The sequence below is a fragment of the Stegodyphus dumicola genome, chromosome 5, assembly GCF_044657685.1.
Source record: "Stegodyphus dumicola isolate Sdum_Otavi_A_Nest chromosome 5, ASM4465768v1".
Taxonomy (NCBI): domain Eukaryota; kingdom Metazoa; phylum Arthropoda; class Arachnida; order Araneae; family Eresidae; genus Stegodyphus; species Stegodyphus dumicola.
The window spans coordinates 34974656-34992979 of record NC_140772.1 but is presented as its reverse complement, the minus strand read 5'-3'; the positions used below and the strand labels follow the sequence as shown (position 1 = coordinate 34992979).

Genomic DNA, 18324 nt, shown 5'->3' with positions numbered 1-18324 from the left:
ACAAATATTCAAGGTAAGTGGTAAATTTAGATATTTTTCTCCCAAGGATATAAATCATGTTGCAGCATCATTAATTAAAGATAACGTTAAGAATAGAATTATATATATATGTAAGTAATTTGAATACAGAAATTGTGATAATGTTTTATTGATAATTTTCATATGTAAAAGTAAGAAGCTAAATAATTTTACTGTCATCATTGGAATAATACTAGGGTATATTTTAACATGTTTATAAAAGAAAAATATCCATTTGGTTTCTTTGGGTTAAGAATTGATAAATTGTTACAATAATAATAATGTTTGGAACAAGTGAAGTTAAAATGTGTTATCTATGTTTATATATGTTTATGTAGTAAATTGATGTTCCATTGTAGGTATTACATTGCAAATGTCTATAGTAGTCGAGATTTGAAAATTAGGGCAGAATGTATAAATGCATATGTAGTTTTTTTTTTCTTCCCCCCCCCTCATTGATCGCAAACAGTTGCTAGATTTTAGTTCCCAGATTGATGATTGATTTGCAAATAGTATCAACAAAAATCTTACGATGGGGGGGGTGATATCTGGTGATTGTTTGGCTATCAACAGAGCATGCTTGGTGCAGGTAGCTCTTCTCCGAGAAGAATTAATGTATTTCTTGAGAGTTGCATGTTAGCCTCAGAAGAGGAAGGTTGTAGATTTCCGTATGCTGTAGGAGCAATGTACTGCTCTGAGTTACTATTATGCTTTGAACATTATTTTTAATAAATATTTGTTTCGTCTTGTTAAATGGTGCCTTATTGAACCACGAAGTCATTACACTAGCCTCCAAACCTTAGAGGGGCTTAGAACTTCTTTACATATTTAATGGGCATTGCTATCTCGGCAGCTCATTTACAACATCATAACCTGCATGAGACATCACTGTTACACTTGCTGATGTCTCATGCTGCATTGTTGTTTAGAGTCATCATGGTCACTATTTAGGAATTATTTTGCATGTCTGAATTTAGGAAATTTAAAGTTCTGGTTAAGTTTAAAGTTATATCTCTTTAAATCTAACTCGCCTAACAAGTTCCCGCTTTCCCCCCTCTCCCAGACCCAAAGCACCTGTGACGTGAAAGGTGTTTTGCGAGTGTTTCCACTCTCGTGTTGTGAACACCACAAGACCATTGATCAATGAAATTTCGAAGCTTTTCAAAATTCATGATGTAACCCCTTCAAAATTGATTCTGGCCCTTTTTCGATCTTAAAATTTACTAAATTAAGTCATTGTTTTTTACCTTTTTTCACTGTGGAGGGCTGTTTACTTTTTTTTTTTTTTTTTTAACATTTTAGACACTAAATCTTTACCTCTTTGCAGAACCTCTTTTTGATGATAATACTACTAATCTTTGATGATGTGGTTATAAAGGCTTCAAGCCTAAGTGCCTCGTAAATGAGCCCTTCTTTGGTCCTTGTTGGTAGATTTAATGTTCTTGTTGATGTAAAAAATTTAAGTATTATATATAATTTTTCTTGTGTTTTTAAGTTACAAGTGGTGTAAATAATATCACCAAGTTTTCTTAAATTTGCTTGCATACTTTTTGAGTTGTTATCTGTTGCTTAATGTTTGCTATGTTGCTTAATGTTTAGAAACCACTGTATTGTAATCTTATAACTTTCCTGAATTTATATCTAAGTGAATTTGTTAAGTTTTGAAATTTTTTTAATCATAACTTCTTGAAAGAAAAAAAAATATACCAAAGCAAAACTAAAAATTAGGCAAAACAGCAATCTTATATTTGCTGTAGATTTTAATCAAAGCTCGAAATCAAATTAATGATTTCGAGAGGTTCAGGCACAGGTCCCTGTTTGTCAGGAGTAGAAAAAGTCTGCAAAGAAGAGAAGAGCAATAACCCTATTTATTCCAAAAATAAAGGGTGGAGCAACATGAACATGAGCATCGGAAAATGGCAATGAAACATGAAAAATTAAGATATTAAAATCTTAAAAGCATTTAGAAGAATTGAAATAGAATTAATATCATTACCTAAAGAAGAAAATTTTTTCTGAATGTGATAAACTTCCAAGAAATGCAATTTTCAGTGACTGAAGAAGTCGTATGGAACATTTTCAGAGGCACAAAGTCAAAATTGTGATTAAATTTCCATCCATAATTAGTAATTGAAGATTAATTTACTTCTTTTTGGACATAAGATTCATGTTCTTGATGCGTACTTTTAATACTCTTTTAGTTGGGCTGACATAATGCCCCCAAAAGGAATCTTTAAGACCCGGGCAATGTCTTTTTATTGATAGGTGAGAAAATGACTTGAAATTTCCTGGGAAGCCAAGCAATTCTGTAACAGATAAAAGAGTGGAATGGAAAGGACAACAAGATTATCAGTGTTATTTCTAACAGCAGAATGTCATCTTTAATAGTAAGATGAAAAATTTTTTAAAGGCCTTTATCAACGACCATGAGAGAAAATTCTCTGTCAATGTCAATTTATTTTGAATAATTGATTTTATTAGAAAGTGAAGTTCAGAGGGAAAGACTGAATGATATACATAAGAATAAAAAAAAAAAAAAGCCTTTGGGGGGGTTTGTTTGTTTAGTATGTGAGGCAGACAGAAAAGATTTAGAGTAAATAGTACTGCTGAAATAAAATGCATTATTAAAATATTAAGGAAAGGAAGGGTATTGTCAAATTCGATTTGAAAAATGAACTGGATCGCTGGATCAGTCAAATTCTTTGTTTAACGAGCAAACTATGTATATCAAAATTTTACTGTATGTACCATCCAGTACAGTGGGAAGAAATCTTTTCGGTGAGATTTGTATGAAAACTATAGCTTTATTTCTAAATTTTGGGGAAATGTTTGAAAATTGCTCAGTTTTTAAACTACACTCATGTCCATAAATTAAGGATAATTCGGAGTCACCCGGAAATCGAACTCTAAAATAAATATATCACCAGTAAAATCACTACACACATCTTCAAGAATCATATGCAAATTTCAGGAAGTAACCAGATGACACCGATGGTACGTCACAATGACGAGAGTGATATATAAGGAATAGAGGCAAAGAAGTAAAATTGTTCGCAGGCGCTTTATAAGCATTTCAGTGCAATAACCGAATAGTTAGGACACTAAGGACGCATTTGGATGATTTTTTACGTGGTAGAATTATCGACCATCTGGAATGTGGGCGTACCCAGCTGGAAGTATCAGACGAACTTGGAATTGACCAAAGTGTCATCTCCAGACTTTGGCAATGATTCCAAGATGATGGTGTAGACGTTACAGCACAGGTAGCCCCAAAGTTACAACGCCGAATGAGGACCGGTATTTGGCAGTTACTGCCAAAAGAAACAGGCAGAGCACAGCCTCAGACCTGTCTCTTCAGCCACTGGTACAACAATTTCAAGGCAGACCGTGTACAGACGCTTAGGGCAGATTGGTCTATATGCTCATAGACCTGTCAGTTAAGTTCCACTTACTGCAACTCGCTGTCGCCTGCAGTTAGCCTGGGGTAGAGAGCATGCATTGTGTACACCTCAACAGTGGGCTTGTGTGATGTTTTCCGACGAGTCCAGGTTTAGCTTGCAGTTTCTCGCCTGACTTTCATATGGAGAGTTCCAGGTACCCATTACCACCAAGAAAACATCATTGAACGACACCGTTACGGTGGTGCAGGAGTGCTCGTTTGGGATTGAATTATTCTGGGTTCCAGAACTGACCTGCATGTTCAAATTGGAACCATGACAAGCCAAATCTATCGGGACGTCATTCTGGAACAACATGTATGTTTGTTTGGGGCGCCATGGGCGTACAATTTGTGTTTATGGATGACAACGCCCGTCCTCACCCTGCAAACATCGTAAGTGAATGCCTTCAATCGGAAGATATCACCCGTATGGACTCGTCAGCATTCTCACCGTACTTGAATCCAGTAGAGCACATTTGGGACATGCTTGGCCGACAAGTTGCAGCCCGTCAACCTCCTCTACATGTCTACCGGAACTTTGGAGAGAGTTGTTTTTTGAGTGGTGTAATATCCCCCAAGATCAGATGGATAATTTGATATTCAGCATGCCTAAGCGTTGTACGGACTGTATTGCATCGTCTGGGAGACATACAATGTATTAACAATCATACCAGCCATGTAATGTTGGTTTTTTGTAAATAGGTGTTTTTTTGTAATTTGCTCCAGGGAGAAAAAATGGCTAATTTTTTTAATAATATCACACATATAGCATCTTTTTTTGCTCTTTACCTTTTTTTTAATAAATAAGCTTTACAAATAAGTCAAATTTGTTTTGCTTCTAACTCTTCCTTTGCCTGATTTTGCATTATCCTTAATTTATGGACATGAGTGTATTTGGCATACATAGTTTTAAAATTTCAACATCTAAAAATGTTTCAGACATGAAGTTTTGAAATTCTCACAGATTATAAAACAAACATTTTGTCCTCTTTTCAGAAAATATTAATTGAACGATTTTCTGCATTTTTTGAAAACAATATATTGCAGTTTGAAGTAGATGGTATGAAAAGTATTTCTTGCAGAAAAATTTCTTTTCAGTTTGTCACCTTGGCATACTTTACAGCAAAGTTTGCCATATTGATTCACTTAATGACAAACTGGCGATATTAATTTTCTCTTCCATTTTAGCTTCAAGTGAAATGCTTCTTGTAATATTGTTTTTACATGCAATTTCAGAAACTGAATATTCAAAGCAATTTCTTCATTCTCTGAATAATTTTCAATTATTTTTCTTTATTTCATAATTTTCTTTTAATTTATTGCTTGCATTTTAATGATGTCTAAAAATTTCAGCATTGATAATGTATAACTGAGACTAAAAAATGGAAAATAAAATAAGTTTATATTTAAAAAGGATATGATAATTAATGCACTAAAAGGAGAAAAATGATTTATCATATAGCTTAGTGAGTATAATAGATTAAATAATTCTATTTACAGGATTCATCTACAATTTTATATTACAAATAATAAAAGCATGAGGCATTTAAATAATGAAATCTATTAATTGCATAGTCAAATGTGTATATTATCTTTTTAAATTTATCATGAGCACCCCATATTTTTATTATTCATGATATAAATTTGTAGATTCTGTAAATAGAATTATTAAATCTCTTATTCCCATTAAATTGTATTTCTCCTTTTAGTTCATTAATTATCATATCCATTTTAAATAAAAGCTTTTAATCTATAGAAACTTTTTTTTTTTTAGTTGTATTTTTCCTTTTCTGTTTCACATCCTCAAACACCTTCAAAGTTTCGGACGAACTCAGTCATTTGAAATCAGTTGCCAGCGACACAGGATTTTCTGTCATTTTCATGTTACTATGAAAGGAGACTTTTCATTGTTAGAAATGACATTAATAACTTTGTAATAATTCCATTTCATCCTTCTATGAATTATCAAGTGCCATGCATTCTCCAGAAGTTCAGCTTTCAGCTCACATTCTCACCTATCAAAAAAATCTGCTGTTTGATTCTTAAAGCTTCCATCTCTTTTTTGGGGGAATTTATAGCATATCTTGGTAGTCTGGTTTGAGATATGTTGACTAAACTAAAGTGGAATTAAAATTCTACCTCTCTTATGTCCAAAAAGAAGAAATGAACAAACATTATAGCTAATCGGTTAGAAGTTAATCACAAAATTGACTCTGGATCTGCAAAAATTATCCACAAAGCTTGTTGAATCTGTGAATTGGATTTTCCAGAAGCTTTTCACATTTGCAAAAATTTATTTTGTTTAATTAATGATATTAATTCTGATCCTGTCCTTAACACTTTTAAAATTTTTCATAGTTCGTTACTATTTCCCTAGGCATGTGATACAATATTCCTGTTCAGTTTGCTTGGCTTTTCATTTGGTATAAATATGGTTATTGCTCTTCCCTTCTTTGCAGAATTTTATTTGCTTCTGACAGTGTGAGAGCTGTGCTTGATTGCCCTTGAAATAAATAGTTTTGATTAAATTTTATGCCATACATGAAGTTGCTACTTTGCCTTATTTTTAAAAATTACTTATTGATGCAAAACATTTTATTTTTTTTTTTAGAAATCAAAATGCAGTAGATTCATTCAGAAATAAATTCAGAATAGCAATGAATTGATATGCAGTGTATTCTCTAATGAAGAATTACAGATTATCATAATCATTCCAGTTTCACTTATTACATTATTTCTTCTGTTTTTATAGTATGTATTCAGCTATATGTTTTATTGAAGCATCTTTTTAAAGAATTTGATTCTGTGTCATTTTTTTCCTTTTAGATTCGAGTTCTTACATCTGACTTTAAGAACATTTTGCGTATCCGTCATACAGCTGCAACTGAGAAATACAGATCATTACATTATGTGTTAGATTATATGATTACAAACTCATTTGATTTTGTAGCGTCAGCTACATTGGTAATTTTTTTTCTGTCTAAAATATGTTCTATAATAATGTATAAATAATTAATTCTGCACTCTTAACATTTTTTTATATTAACTGAGTATGTATTTTTGTGTGTGTATTGTAGAAACCTTTTTTCTAATCAGTTGTTTAAAAACTATCCAAGAAATATTTTTTATAATAGTTAAAATTTTGTAGTGCTGTTGTAACTTCTCTTTGCAGATAGATTGATTATTTGTACAGTGTTTAATTACTCTAGAATAGTGTAGAAAATTTGTTTTCATCACTCATGTAGTCCAAAAAATTCTTTTTAAGTATTTTATTTTTAAAAGCATTTTTGTTATGTGCTGTTTAAATTAGTCCAAGTTGGGCAAATTATTTCATGCTGTACTATATCGCTATAAGAAAGTGAAACATTAATTTTTATCATGTGATGATAAGACAAGATGTGACAAAATATGATGATAAGACTTAACTAATTAGTACAGAAGTAGATTGTGAAAAATTTTAAACTGATTTTATACCAAACTAAATTCTTCTCCTTCATTTCTTATATAATTCTTTATACTGAAGTAAGAAATAAAATGAACCTTTTCTAAGGTGACCACTGATGGCTGCAGGTGACTTCAGTCTTCTATGATTCCTATTATTTTGTCAAAAATATTTATTGCTTTCAAAAGTGACTGAAAAGACCATTTGAGAAGGTTTACAGTAATCATAAATTTTTATATTTGCTTTTAGAAATTTAAGTTATTAGAAGTTAAATCTTAAATATATTCTACCTTGATAACTCAAAATGAATTGCGTAACTCTACAACATGTTGACTTAAAGATGTTTCACTATAATTGGAAAGAATTACCAAAAAAAAGTAGTTTGTTTATAAAATATTAAGACATAATTAATGTAATTTTAAGAAGCACCTTTTGTACATATATGAAAAATATATATGTTTTATATATGAAAAAAGTTTCCAAATAATTACAGTCTATCCTCTCTAAGCCTACAATTCAATATGATTTTGGTCTTCTGCAGAAATAGTAAACTTAGAGAGGTGATGTTCAAAATCAATGTTTATGTTCTCAAAATAGTCATTTTCATCTTTAAACAAAACAATGTGGTAGTAACTGCAGTCAGTTTAGTGATAATAGCACATATATAATCTTTCTGGGATCAATCAGAACTTGTTTATGAAAAAATTTGAGTAAATATGAAGAAAGATGTTACTTATCTTATAAAATCTCTAATAATTATCTGTTCCATAGAAAATTTGTTTAGATTTTTTTATTTTGAGTTGAATGTGCGTCATGCTGATTGCATTTTTTAGCCATGTAAGTGTTGAACTATATTAATCAAAAATTAGCTACTTTATGTATAGAATTAAAACAGTTAATATGCTTTGAATTTAATTCTTGGCATTATTTCATTGTTTATTGCATAATTCAAAAACAATGCTGTCCTACTAAGTTAGTTCATTGCATTAACCTTTTGAGGATGGGATGGCCATTATAGTGGCCATACAGTCCTCTGTTTGAAAGGATGGGATTGTCCACTTTAGTAGCCTTGTCTTTTTTCCCCCATTTTCCAGGCCGAAAGAGTGGGGTGAAATGTCAAATTTGACATCCTTGGGGTTTTAACCACTTATCTCTTTCAGAAATCTTTGTGTTAAGGATCCGGTTTTTCCCAATTTTTCCTTTTTCGTTCTTGTAGCTACATAGCTACAGAATGTGCGATAACTGCGTTTGTAACTTGTAAACAGATCCTTGCATTGCTTTAGAATAATGAATATTTTCGTAAATTTTTTAGGAATTATTTTGTCATTTTTCTAGCTATATGCCGAAAAGGAAAAGAGGTCTGTCTGAAGAAGAAATATGAAAACTCCTTTAAGAGCTTGATGATGAAATATATACACATAGATATATCTGTATGTTTATATATGTATGCATAAATCCACATGCAAACACATATACATAAATGCATATGTGTGCCTGTGTGTGTACATGTACATGTCTGTATATACTTTATTCACATTTAAGGGTATGAATGCTTTCCACTTTATGTACATATCTGCACTTATATTATATTATATCAATGCAGACATACATACTACATGGATATGTAGGTATACATTTCCATAAACAAATATAAATTCCCACGTACTGGTATATATGTACAAACAGTTTTTCTTACATTCTTAGCTGCAAAATGTAAAATGATAAAAATAGCTGCACAGAGTTGCTGTATATATTAAAGTAAGTCTGTTTATGTTAATATATATGACTTGACCTTGTAACTTTCTTTGAGGAGTCAGTACACCTATCATTACTTTTAGAAAAATGCCAGGTACTTACAACATCTGCAAACTTATCAAGCAATTGGTATGCATGTTATTGTCAGCATAAAGCATAGATAATAATGGACAGGGACACTTGTTATATACCAGATGTAAACAAGTATAGTCCTGCGACTTCCATAGTCTAAAAAAATTGGGAGTTTGCTGAGAGCTGGATACTTGTGAATGTCTTTCATGGGAAGTAGAAACCCATTTCTGAGGCACCTATCATTGTTAGAACAGTGAAGTGTCACAGTGAAGCTTTTCTTGGCCACCACTTCTGAAGGTAACTTGTAATTTTTAGAACATAAATAAATATTGGTGCTGAGCATCATCTCTCTAATAAGACCACCTCCCATCAAGATGTGAAGCATATGAAACTCTGAGGAGTCATCTTAAAGAGAGAGTTGAGTGTATATAAGTTTTCTGCTAACACCAAATTTCGAATAATGTAGCTTATATATTTTAAATATTCAGGATGCAGCTAAATAGTTCCTTGATTAGTTAAGATGTTATAGTCTGAAAACATTCATCATTTTTCTAGCCTAAAAACAACTTATTTAAACTAGAGAAGTAGATGTCTTGTATTTGTAACCATCATGCTTGCTTTGTAATTAAAAAATATTAAATAAAATGCAAAAATACTTTTTACTTTCTTATTTATTTTGGCATCTGCAATTCCTTCAGAAATTACGGTTTTTAGATATATCTTCTGCATGATTAATACAATTTCTTTTGCATCATTACCTGAAAAGATTATAATATAGTACATATAATTGTATATTCTATATACTGTGTATATTATTTCAGTTACTTATGACAAATAAATAAAGAATTACACAACATTATAGCCCCCCTTTTTTTTAATGAGATACTTGCAAAAATTTAAATATTACTTAATTGTTTTAGTTGGGACCGAAGGCTGTTAAAGTGCCAAGTATGAAAAAATCGAATGAGAAAATTTCAACTTTGGAAGAAAACATTGAACTTGCAGAAAGCGAACTTTTGAAGGTACTCAGTATTGCAATAATTTTGTTTTTCATGCATAATGTTGAAAATTTTGTGCATATATAGAAGAACATGCTTAGTTTTATGTATTTTACTTTACATAATTACATCTTATAACAGAATACCAAATGAATAAACCTTTTATATTACAGAGAAAGTGCTAAAATATGGAGCATTAATACAGAAATAATTTATTAAAGAAAAATTACCTTTCAATATCTTAACTTAATTTTTATTTTCTTTATTAAATTGACTAAGTTAAATCATATTTACACATTAATATGCTTGCTTTTTAATTCATACCTTCTAAGTCAACTACGTAATAAAGTTTGTCATGTACTAAATAATTTGTAAATATATTAAATTTAACTTTAACAGAAGATTTTGTAAGCATTTCTCTTATGTTATTGTAACAAAAAATAAATTAATTAATTAATATTATCTTTACAACTTTTTCTGACAAAAAATACCTTCTGTAATTATGTTTACTTTTTCTATTAAAAATTCCAATCTTAAATACTGATTTTCAGTATTTAAATTAGTAATATAGTCTTATTTATTTGTTCAAAAAATGTTTTTAGATCTGAAAATTCTTTAACACGATCTATTGCTGCTATGTACTTAGCTTCTTTTGGTGATAGAGCAACTATGGTGTTGTGGCAAAGCCAGCGAACTATTAAAAATAACATTACCCTTTTGTGAATGGCATCACTTACGTTTCTGTATTCATAAATGTTTTTTCTTGTTCTATACTTTATTTTTATGTTAGGAAATAAATAAGCATAAAATACTATTTCCTAATATATCTGGTGCTGAAAAAAACCATTTACAAAACAGGAACTTATACTTCCTACTGTTGGATTATTTTTGCTGAGTTATTTTACTTTCGACATTAAAACTTAGTTTTGTTTTTTGTTCTTTTCTACTACTCCGGCAATGGCGCCGACCGGTGAAGCTGTAGACAAAATGACACAACTGAAACGAAGGCGGAAAGCTGTGCGAAGTAATGTTCCTCGTTTTTCTATTAAAAATGATACTTTGAACGATGATTTCTCAATCGAGCAGGTTGAATATAGTTGTAATCTCTTAACAACTGCTTTAAATGATATGAAACTGATAGATAACGAAATTCACAACTTCCTTTCTGACGATAAATATGAAAGTGATAATTTGCAGTGGGAAAACTACATAGATACTGGTGAGTCCGCAATTTTCAAAACACGAAAAGTTATTCAGAACAAATTATCGCCAACTGCAAATAATGTTACTGCTTCGAATATGGATACCAATGATTTGATGATGACATATCGCGACCCTTCTACTACAGTGCCTGTGACTCAATCATATACAGTTAAATTGCCAACCATTAAACTACAAACATTTACAGGAGAATTTGAACAATGGGAATGTTTTTGGGAGCAGTTTAAATCTTCTATAGATGCCAATCCACATCTTTCTGTTATTGATAAACATGTTTTCCTCAAAGGTTATTTAGATGGTGAAGCTAAATGCATTGTTGATGGAATTAGTGTAATAGGAGACGCATGAAATAACAAAACAAATTCTTGGAGGAAAGATACAGAAATAAAGATCGAATTATCCAATCACACTTGGATTACTTAGAACATTTAAATGTTATTCAAGACCCATCTCCTATGCATCTAAATGGTCTTTACATAGAATGTAACAGAAGAATTCAAGCTTTAACTGCTCCGGGTGAAAATATTGAAGCATACGGTAGAATCCTAGTGCAAAACTTATTCGTGCATTCACCAATGATATTTGTTACCGCTGGATTATCTATCCCAAGCGTGAAAAACTAAACGAACGTAATATTACTAGATTGATGCAGTTCTTGGCAGAAGAAGTGGAAGGTGTAGTTGCAGCACAAAGAGTTAAAGGTACATCTTTTTCTAATCACACCATAAAATGCACTGTACAAAATTTTAATACAGTACAAAGTCCTTAATCCGGACATCTATTATCCGGAATGACTTATAATCCGGATCTCAAAGCCGCAATCTTACGCATGCGCATTTAATGCACGTGTCCGCTACGCATGTGCGTAAAGCCAGTAAAACATGTACACATTTTCTTTATTACGCTTCCAATAGTGAAAAAAGTGACAGAGAGGTTATTGAAAATGAAAAAATTTCAATTGACAAGTTAATCGGCATTCTCGACACAGCAATTACATTATTTGAACAGTGGAACTTTGTAACCGAACAAGAAATTATGTCTGTTTATAGAAGAGAGAATCTTACATTGAAAGAAATGTTTAATAAAGTAAACAAATATATATATATATATATTGTTTGGAAATTTTGATACCCTTTAGATCATAATTGCTTTTATTTCATAAATTACGGTTTCATATTTTTAATTATATAATTTCTGCATGCCATCTTACCAGATTTAAATTGATGATCTACATAATCTGGAAAAACCCCTAATCTGGAATCGCCGAAAATTTCGCCATTTTGTGATACTACAGGACATTAGCCTCAGTATTGTGAAACTGTTACAGACTATGATACTCATGTTCAGAAACTTAAAACTTCAAATCGCTGCTTTCTGTGTACTAACCGTGGTCATAGAGTTCCAAACTGCCCAAGAAAAAATACTGCATGATGCACTAAATACAAGAAAAGGCATCATGTTTCTATTTGTCCTCCTGTTGAAAATAATTAACTGTGGATAACTAACAGTGCTGTAAATCACATAACCTTTCATAAACAATTTTCACACATTTGCAAACTGCACGTGTATATGTTACTGGCCCCACAAGCACTACTAAATTAACACGCTGCATTTTAGATGGTGGTAGCCAAGCAAATTTTGTTCACACAAACCTTATTGAAAAATTTAAGCTTAAAGTTGTCATTTCTGCCTCACTTTCAGTTCAAGTATTTGAATCTTTTACTTCACAAGAACAACGTAGATGTGTTCAACTTTCACTTTCAAGTTTGTGGTGCAACCAAGCATTTTCAATCTCTGCATTTGAAGGCTCCAATACCTATACTACACATCCTACTGCTCTACCAGAAATAATTCACTTTGCTCAGAAGAAAAGATTGAGAATTGCTGATTCACCGGATGTCTCTTCACTGCCCATAGAAATACTTATTGGTGGTGATCATTATTGGCAAACTGTTTCCGCAGAAGCTCCAATCAAGCTTTCAGAATCTTTTGTTATGGTACCATCAGTGTTTGGATGGGTTCTTAGTGAAACAAAAACAAATACTACAATCGCTGAGAAGACTTCTGTCCATCAAGTTTGTGTGCAAGTTAAAACTGATTGTTTAAATGATCAGGTTCGTTGCTTTTGGGAATTAGACTCCATAGGGATACAAAATGTGCAGAAATGAAGAATGACTACTCAGGATGAAGAAATTTTATCGAAATTTCACAAAACTTACAACACTGAAGACAATCGAAGAATTGTGTCTCTGCCTAGAAAACCATTGGTCACACCTTTGCCTACAAACAAAATTAAAAGCAAAAAACAGATTTTATTCTCTTCAAAAAAGACTTGCATCTAGTGATGTGTTAAAGACACAATATGACAAATGCATGTTGAATTACATTGAACAAAAGCATGTTGAAGTTTGTTCCATAGATGAATCCAATGAGAAGCCAGTATATAGCATTATAATGCGTGATTCAGCTTCCTCATCATGCTGTAAGAAAGAAAACGCAATCTGAAACCAAGTGGAGAATTGTGTATGACGCTTCCTCACATGCTCCAGGAATCACTTCACTGAGCAATACCTTGGAAGCTGTCCCGAATCTTCTTCCTGAAACTATTGGTTGTCTACTACAAATTAAAATCTGATTCATCTCAACCAACTACTTTTACAGATGAAATAACTGTATACAGATTTACTCATTTACCATTTAGCCTAACTTGCAGTCCGTTTTTACTCTGTGCTGCCACATAAGAATTGGCTGCAAAACATATTGCAGAATTTCCAATTGCTGCACCAATGATAGATAAACATCTCTATATGGATGACTCTCTTGCTAGTATGGAAACTGAATCACGCATTATAATGCTATATCACGAGATCAAGAATTTAATGGCTCTAATGAAATTGCCTATGGAAAAATGGGCTACAAACTCTTTGAAACTCAAAGATATACTACAAACACATGAAGAATCTCATAAAACGGAAACAACTGTTTTAGGTATTGGCTGGAATACAAATTCTGATACTTTGAAGAATGCATTCAAGACTTCCCACTGTGTTTCTACAGTCAAATCACTTACAAAGAGATGGTTACTCTGCTGCATTACTAGTTTTTATGATCCCTTAGGACTTTTTTCACTGTTTACTATCCTTGGGAAAATCTTATTCCAAGATACATGGATTCCTGGAATCAAGTGGGATGAATTACTACCTGCTAATTTATCAACTTTATGGTATGCAGCTGTAAAAGAACTTGATGACATTTGCTCCCTTCAAATTCCTCGATGCATAGGCATTTCATCGCATGCTCCTTTTGCTGTTCATGTGTTTTGTGACGCATCTGAACGTGCCTATGGTTCAGTTCTGTACATTGTTACCTTTAAAGGTGACCAATAGAATATGAATTTAGTGTGTAGTGGCAACAAACTAGCTTGTATAAAGAAAGTTACCTTGCCTCGCTTGGAGCTCTTGTCGGCCCTGATGGGAGCACAATTGTTGCAGTATTTCTGTGCTGAAACAAACATCTGTTCGTCAAATGCAACATTGTGGAGTGATTCTCAAATTGTCTTAGGGTGGACGCACAGTGACACCAACAAGTGGGGAAAACTTTTGTTAGCAACAGAGTAACAGAAATTATTTCCTATACTAATCCTTCATAATGGAGACATTGCCCTGGCAAAGACAATCCAGCTGACAAACTTTCTGGAGGTGTTTCACCATCAACACTAAAAAACTTGGAAATTTGGTGGAACTGCCCTCCATGATTAGTCTAATCTCCAGAGTATTGGACTCATTCTGATACTATTTCTAAAGATTACAGTCATAACTTAGAGGCAAAGAAAGAAAAAGTTCGGACCCTTCACATCGTATCTACTCAACCAATCATAAAGGGGAGAAACTACAGTTCTTACTTTCAATTGTTACGTGTAACATTTTGGATTCTTCGCTTTATTCACAACTATAGGAAACAAGAAAAGTTAGTGGGTGAGTTCCATGCCACAGAACTAAATCAAGCTCGTATTTATTGGATACAGACCATTCAGAAAGAATTCTTTCCTTCGGAATATGAAGCTCTGTTGACAGGAAAATCACTCCCTAAGAAATCAAGGATAAAAAAATTTAATCCTTTTTTCAAGAACAATGTTATACTTCTTGGTGGTCGACTACAATTTTCTTATTTATCTCATGCTGAAAAACATCCCATATTATTGGAATATTCTCATCATTTTACAAGCCTACTGATACGCCAAACACATTTATGAATGCATCATCTTGGTGTTCGGATTGTACTTTCTCAGCTTCGTTCAGAATATTGGATATTAAGAGCAAGGCAAGCCATTAAAAAGATAAAAACTTGCCTTCCATGACGGCATATAAGATGCACTGGCATATAAAACGCACCCTTATTTAGAAAACCTCACACAAGGAAAAAAAAGTTTCAATTGTCCGCGCGGGACCACAATAACTTAAAATGTGGTTTCTTTTAGTTCTCGCATTTCGTAAAAGCCAAATAAACAAACAATCATTGAATGGAATTACCAAACGTATTTTTATTAAGGAAGATTAACAAACAGCAAGCTATTTTGAACATGATGTGTAAATTTCAATAATGAATAAATGAATGAACGGCAAGCGATCAAACATAATACAAAATAAAGCAGAAACAACAAAAAACACAGATTCAAGGAAAACGTTGTCTGTCATGAAATTAGACTTTCTCACTTTCAAAACCATAAAATTCCTTTTCACTATCATCATCATCGAAAACGAGAATATCATCATCGCTAGTATCACTTTCTTCAAATAATGCGTCGCCTTCTGTTCCGTCAAGAGCATTACTGATTCCACACTTCTTAAAGAATTTAAGAATTACTTCAGCCTTTACGTCCTCCCAAGATCTTTTTACTCACTCGCACACTTGTGAAATAGAGGGCCGCTTCATTCTACCTGAGAGTGTGAGGGCGGGATGTGGCTCACCTATTCACTTGTTCCATCGTTCTTGCACTTTTTCCTTAAATGGCTTATTCGCCAATACATCTAAAGGCTGCAATTGGCTAGTCAGTCCACCAGGAATGACAGCTATCTGGGTTTTTAATTCTGTTGCTTTATGGCTTCATTTCTATGGGCGCTAAACTGATCCAAAATCAAAAGAGAGGGTTTTCTTAATAGTCCACCAGGTCGCCTCGCTCATACGCTCTGTAACCACAGTTTCATTCCAGCTTCTTTCATCCAGCCTTTCGGATGAACATGAACAATTACACCCGTTCGAAGTTTTTTATTTCAGATGAGTTTTTCTTTTGAATATGAAAAACGGCGGTAGTTTTGTGCCACCAGCACAAAATGTTAGAACTACCGTATATCGGGTTTTTTCATGACCTGTGGTTTTTATGGTTTTTGATTTAGACCCTTTAATCACAGTCTTTTTGGATGGTACATCAAATGTGAGTGGAATTTCATCCATATTTTCTATTTGACCGAGCTCAAAAGAAGTTTTCTTGCATGTATTTATAACAAACCTATGAAATGCTAGTATTTTTCCTTCATAATCTGCTGGCATTTTCTGTGCAATAGTTGTTTTTGTGCGCATTGATAAGCCTTGCATTTTCATGAACCTGTAGCACCAGCCCTCAGACTCTGAAAAGTTCTGATTCCCATGTTTTTCTGCAAATCCTTTGGCTTCTTTGATTATCATTTTGGTTGAAACACTTATCCCAGATTTTCTCTTATCTATCACCCACATTTTTACGGCATTTTCAAGTTCAGGCCAAGATGGAGCTGGGCATCGAAGGTTATGTTTTTGTTTTTTAGCAGTCTTCAGTTGATCTTCTTGCAGTCGCCAAGTACATATCATTTTTTCGGTAAGTGGTGGACCGAAATGCCTTGCTGCTGCTCTCTTTCCATGCACTTTGGCGTAGTTTAACACTCCTAGTTTATACTTAATTGTATAGCTTAATTTCTTGTTTTGTGTAGTCATATTTTCCAGGGTACTTTTTTTAAACAAATAGTGTTAAGCACCGATATCGACAAGTTTATACAGAGTAGCACCAATACCGACACGTTTATTGGCTGAGTCAAAGAAAGTTAAAGTAAAGGTGTAAAGAAGGTGTTTACATGTAAAGTAAAGTGTTTCCATGTAAAGATGGAAGGACTCCATAGATGTAATGTGACTGTCGAACCTGTTCGAACTTCGACATCAGCTTCGAGCTTTGGCGCTTTTTGGCGACAGATATTTCACACATGCGCAATATAATTATGGCAGAGGTAGGAAAAGTTATGTGTGTCTGGACCTTTATCGGGGCTAAAAATAGCATTCAGTATTGAAAGTTAACCTGTGTCCTTTACGTATAAGACACAGGTAGCGTTTTTGAGACCAAATTTAGGAAAAAAGAATGCGTCATATATGCCGTCAAATACAGTATATGTCTATACATAACTGTATTGGTCCGAAGTCAATCTATTAATTGGTCTTTTGGTCTGTTCTGTTGCCTTGTTCCACTTTTATGCTAATTTTTGCCTCTCAGGCTTAATTTTTATATGCAAGGGTACAAAAAAAGATTTTACAGTAAAAGATATACAAGACATTCAACCAGAAAGTACTTACTGTTTAGGTAAGATACTTCCAGAATAATTTTTCTTTAAAGAGATTCTCATCAATTTTGACAATTCTATTGGGCTCTGCTATTAGGTCTGTAGCATATGTGATCAGATGTTTTGACTAAACCTCCCTCATAAAATTATTCCAATGAAATATTGCATTATTACAAATATTTAATTACTTCTCACATTATTTAATTGATGTCATTTTACCCAGCCAACATTAATTAAAATGTAATGTAGTTGAAAAAGAAATTTTTGATCTATGAATGCAGTTTCTGTCACAGGTGCACTCTTTTTTTAGGCATTGCTTACCTGTGCAGTGCCATTAACTTTTGTAATGTTTTGTTTCATGATTATTCTCTGAAAATCAAGTGTGATAAAATCTTGAGTCAATTTTCTTTTGACAAAAGTATTTGAGTAACAATTCAGACTTCCTGCATTTTCCCACAACCTTTTTTAAATCGAAACAAATGTAAAGAGGGCAGGATTATTAAAAAGTTGATATAGATAAACACTTAATATAGAACAGTGAATTCTCTTTCAGGAAATTTAAGAATATCCACTCAGGGTGACCACAGGTAGTACTGATAATCAAGGTTGGCTGAAATGGCTGTAATTATGTTCTTTTTAATTATAGCTTCTGCTAAATCTTAGTCTTTTGTAGGTTTTAAATTAAAACATATATTTTTTTATGGAGAAGGTAAACTTGAAAATTGTGATTCAAGAATTCAACCATTCCATATTTATTTTTTTAGAGATATTTATGTTTTTAATTTTTTAAAAGTTTCTATA

At 32.6% G+C, this 18324-nt stretch overlaps 1 protein-coding gene across 3 annotated transcripts in view; it reads left to right on the top strand.

The window, feature by feature from the left end:
- The window catches only part of LOC118195184 (uncharacterized), an 86893-nt gene that overhangs the window by 42027 nt on the left and 26542 nt on the right, over nt 1-18324 (top strand). For all 3 annotated transcript variants that reach the window (XM_085816568.1, XM_085816569.1, XM_085816567.1), the window contains exons 5-6: nt 6284-6421; nt 9647-9748. In XM_085816568.1, the coding sequence (XP_085672694.1) occupies nt 6284-6421; nt 9647-9748 (240 nt within the window). The remainder of the gene's footprint in view (nt 1-6283; nt 6422-9646; nt 9749-18324) is intronic.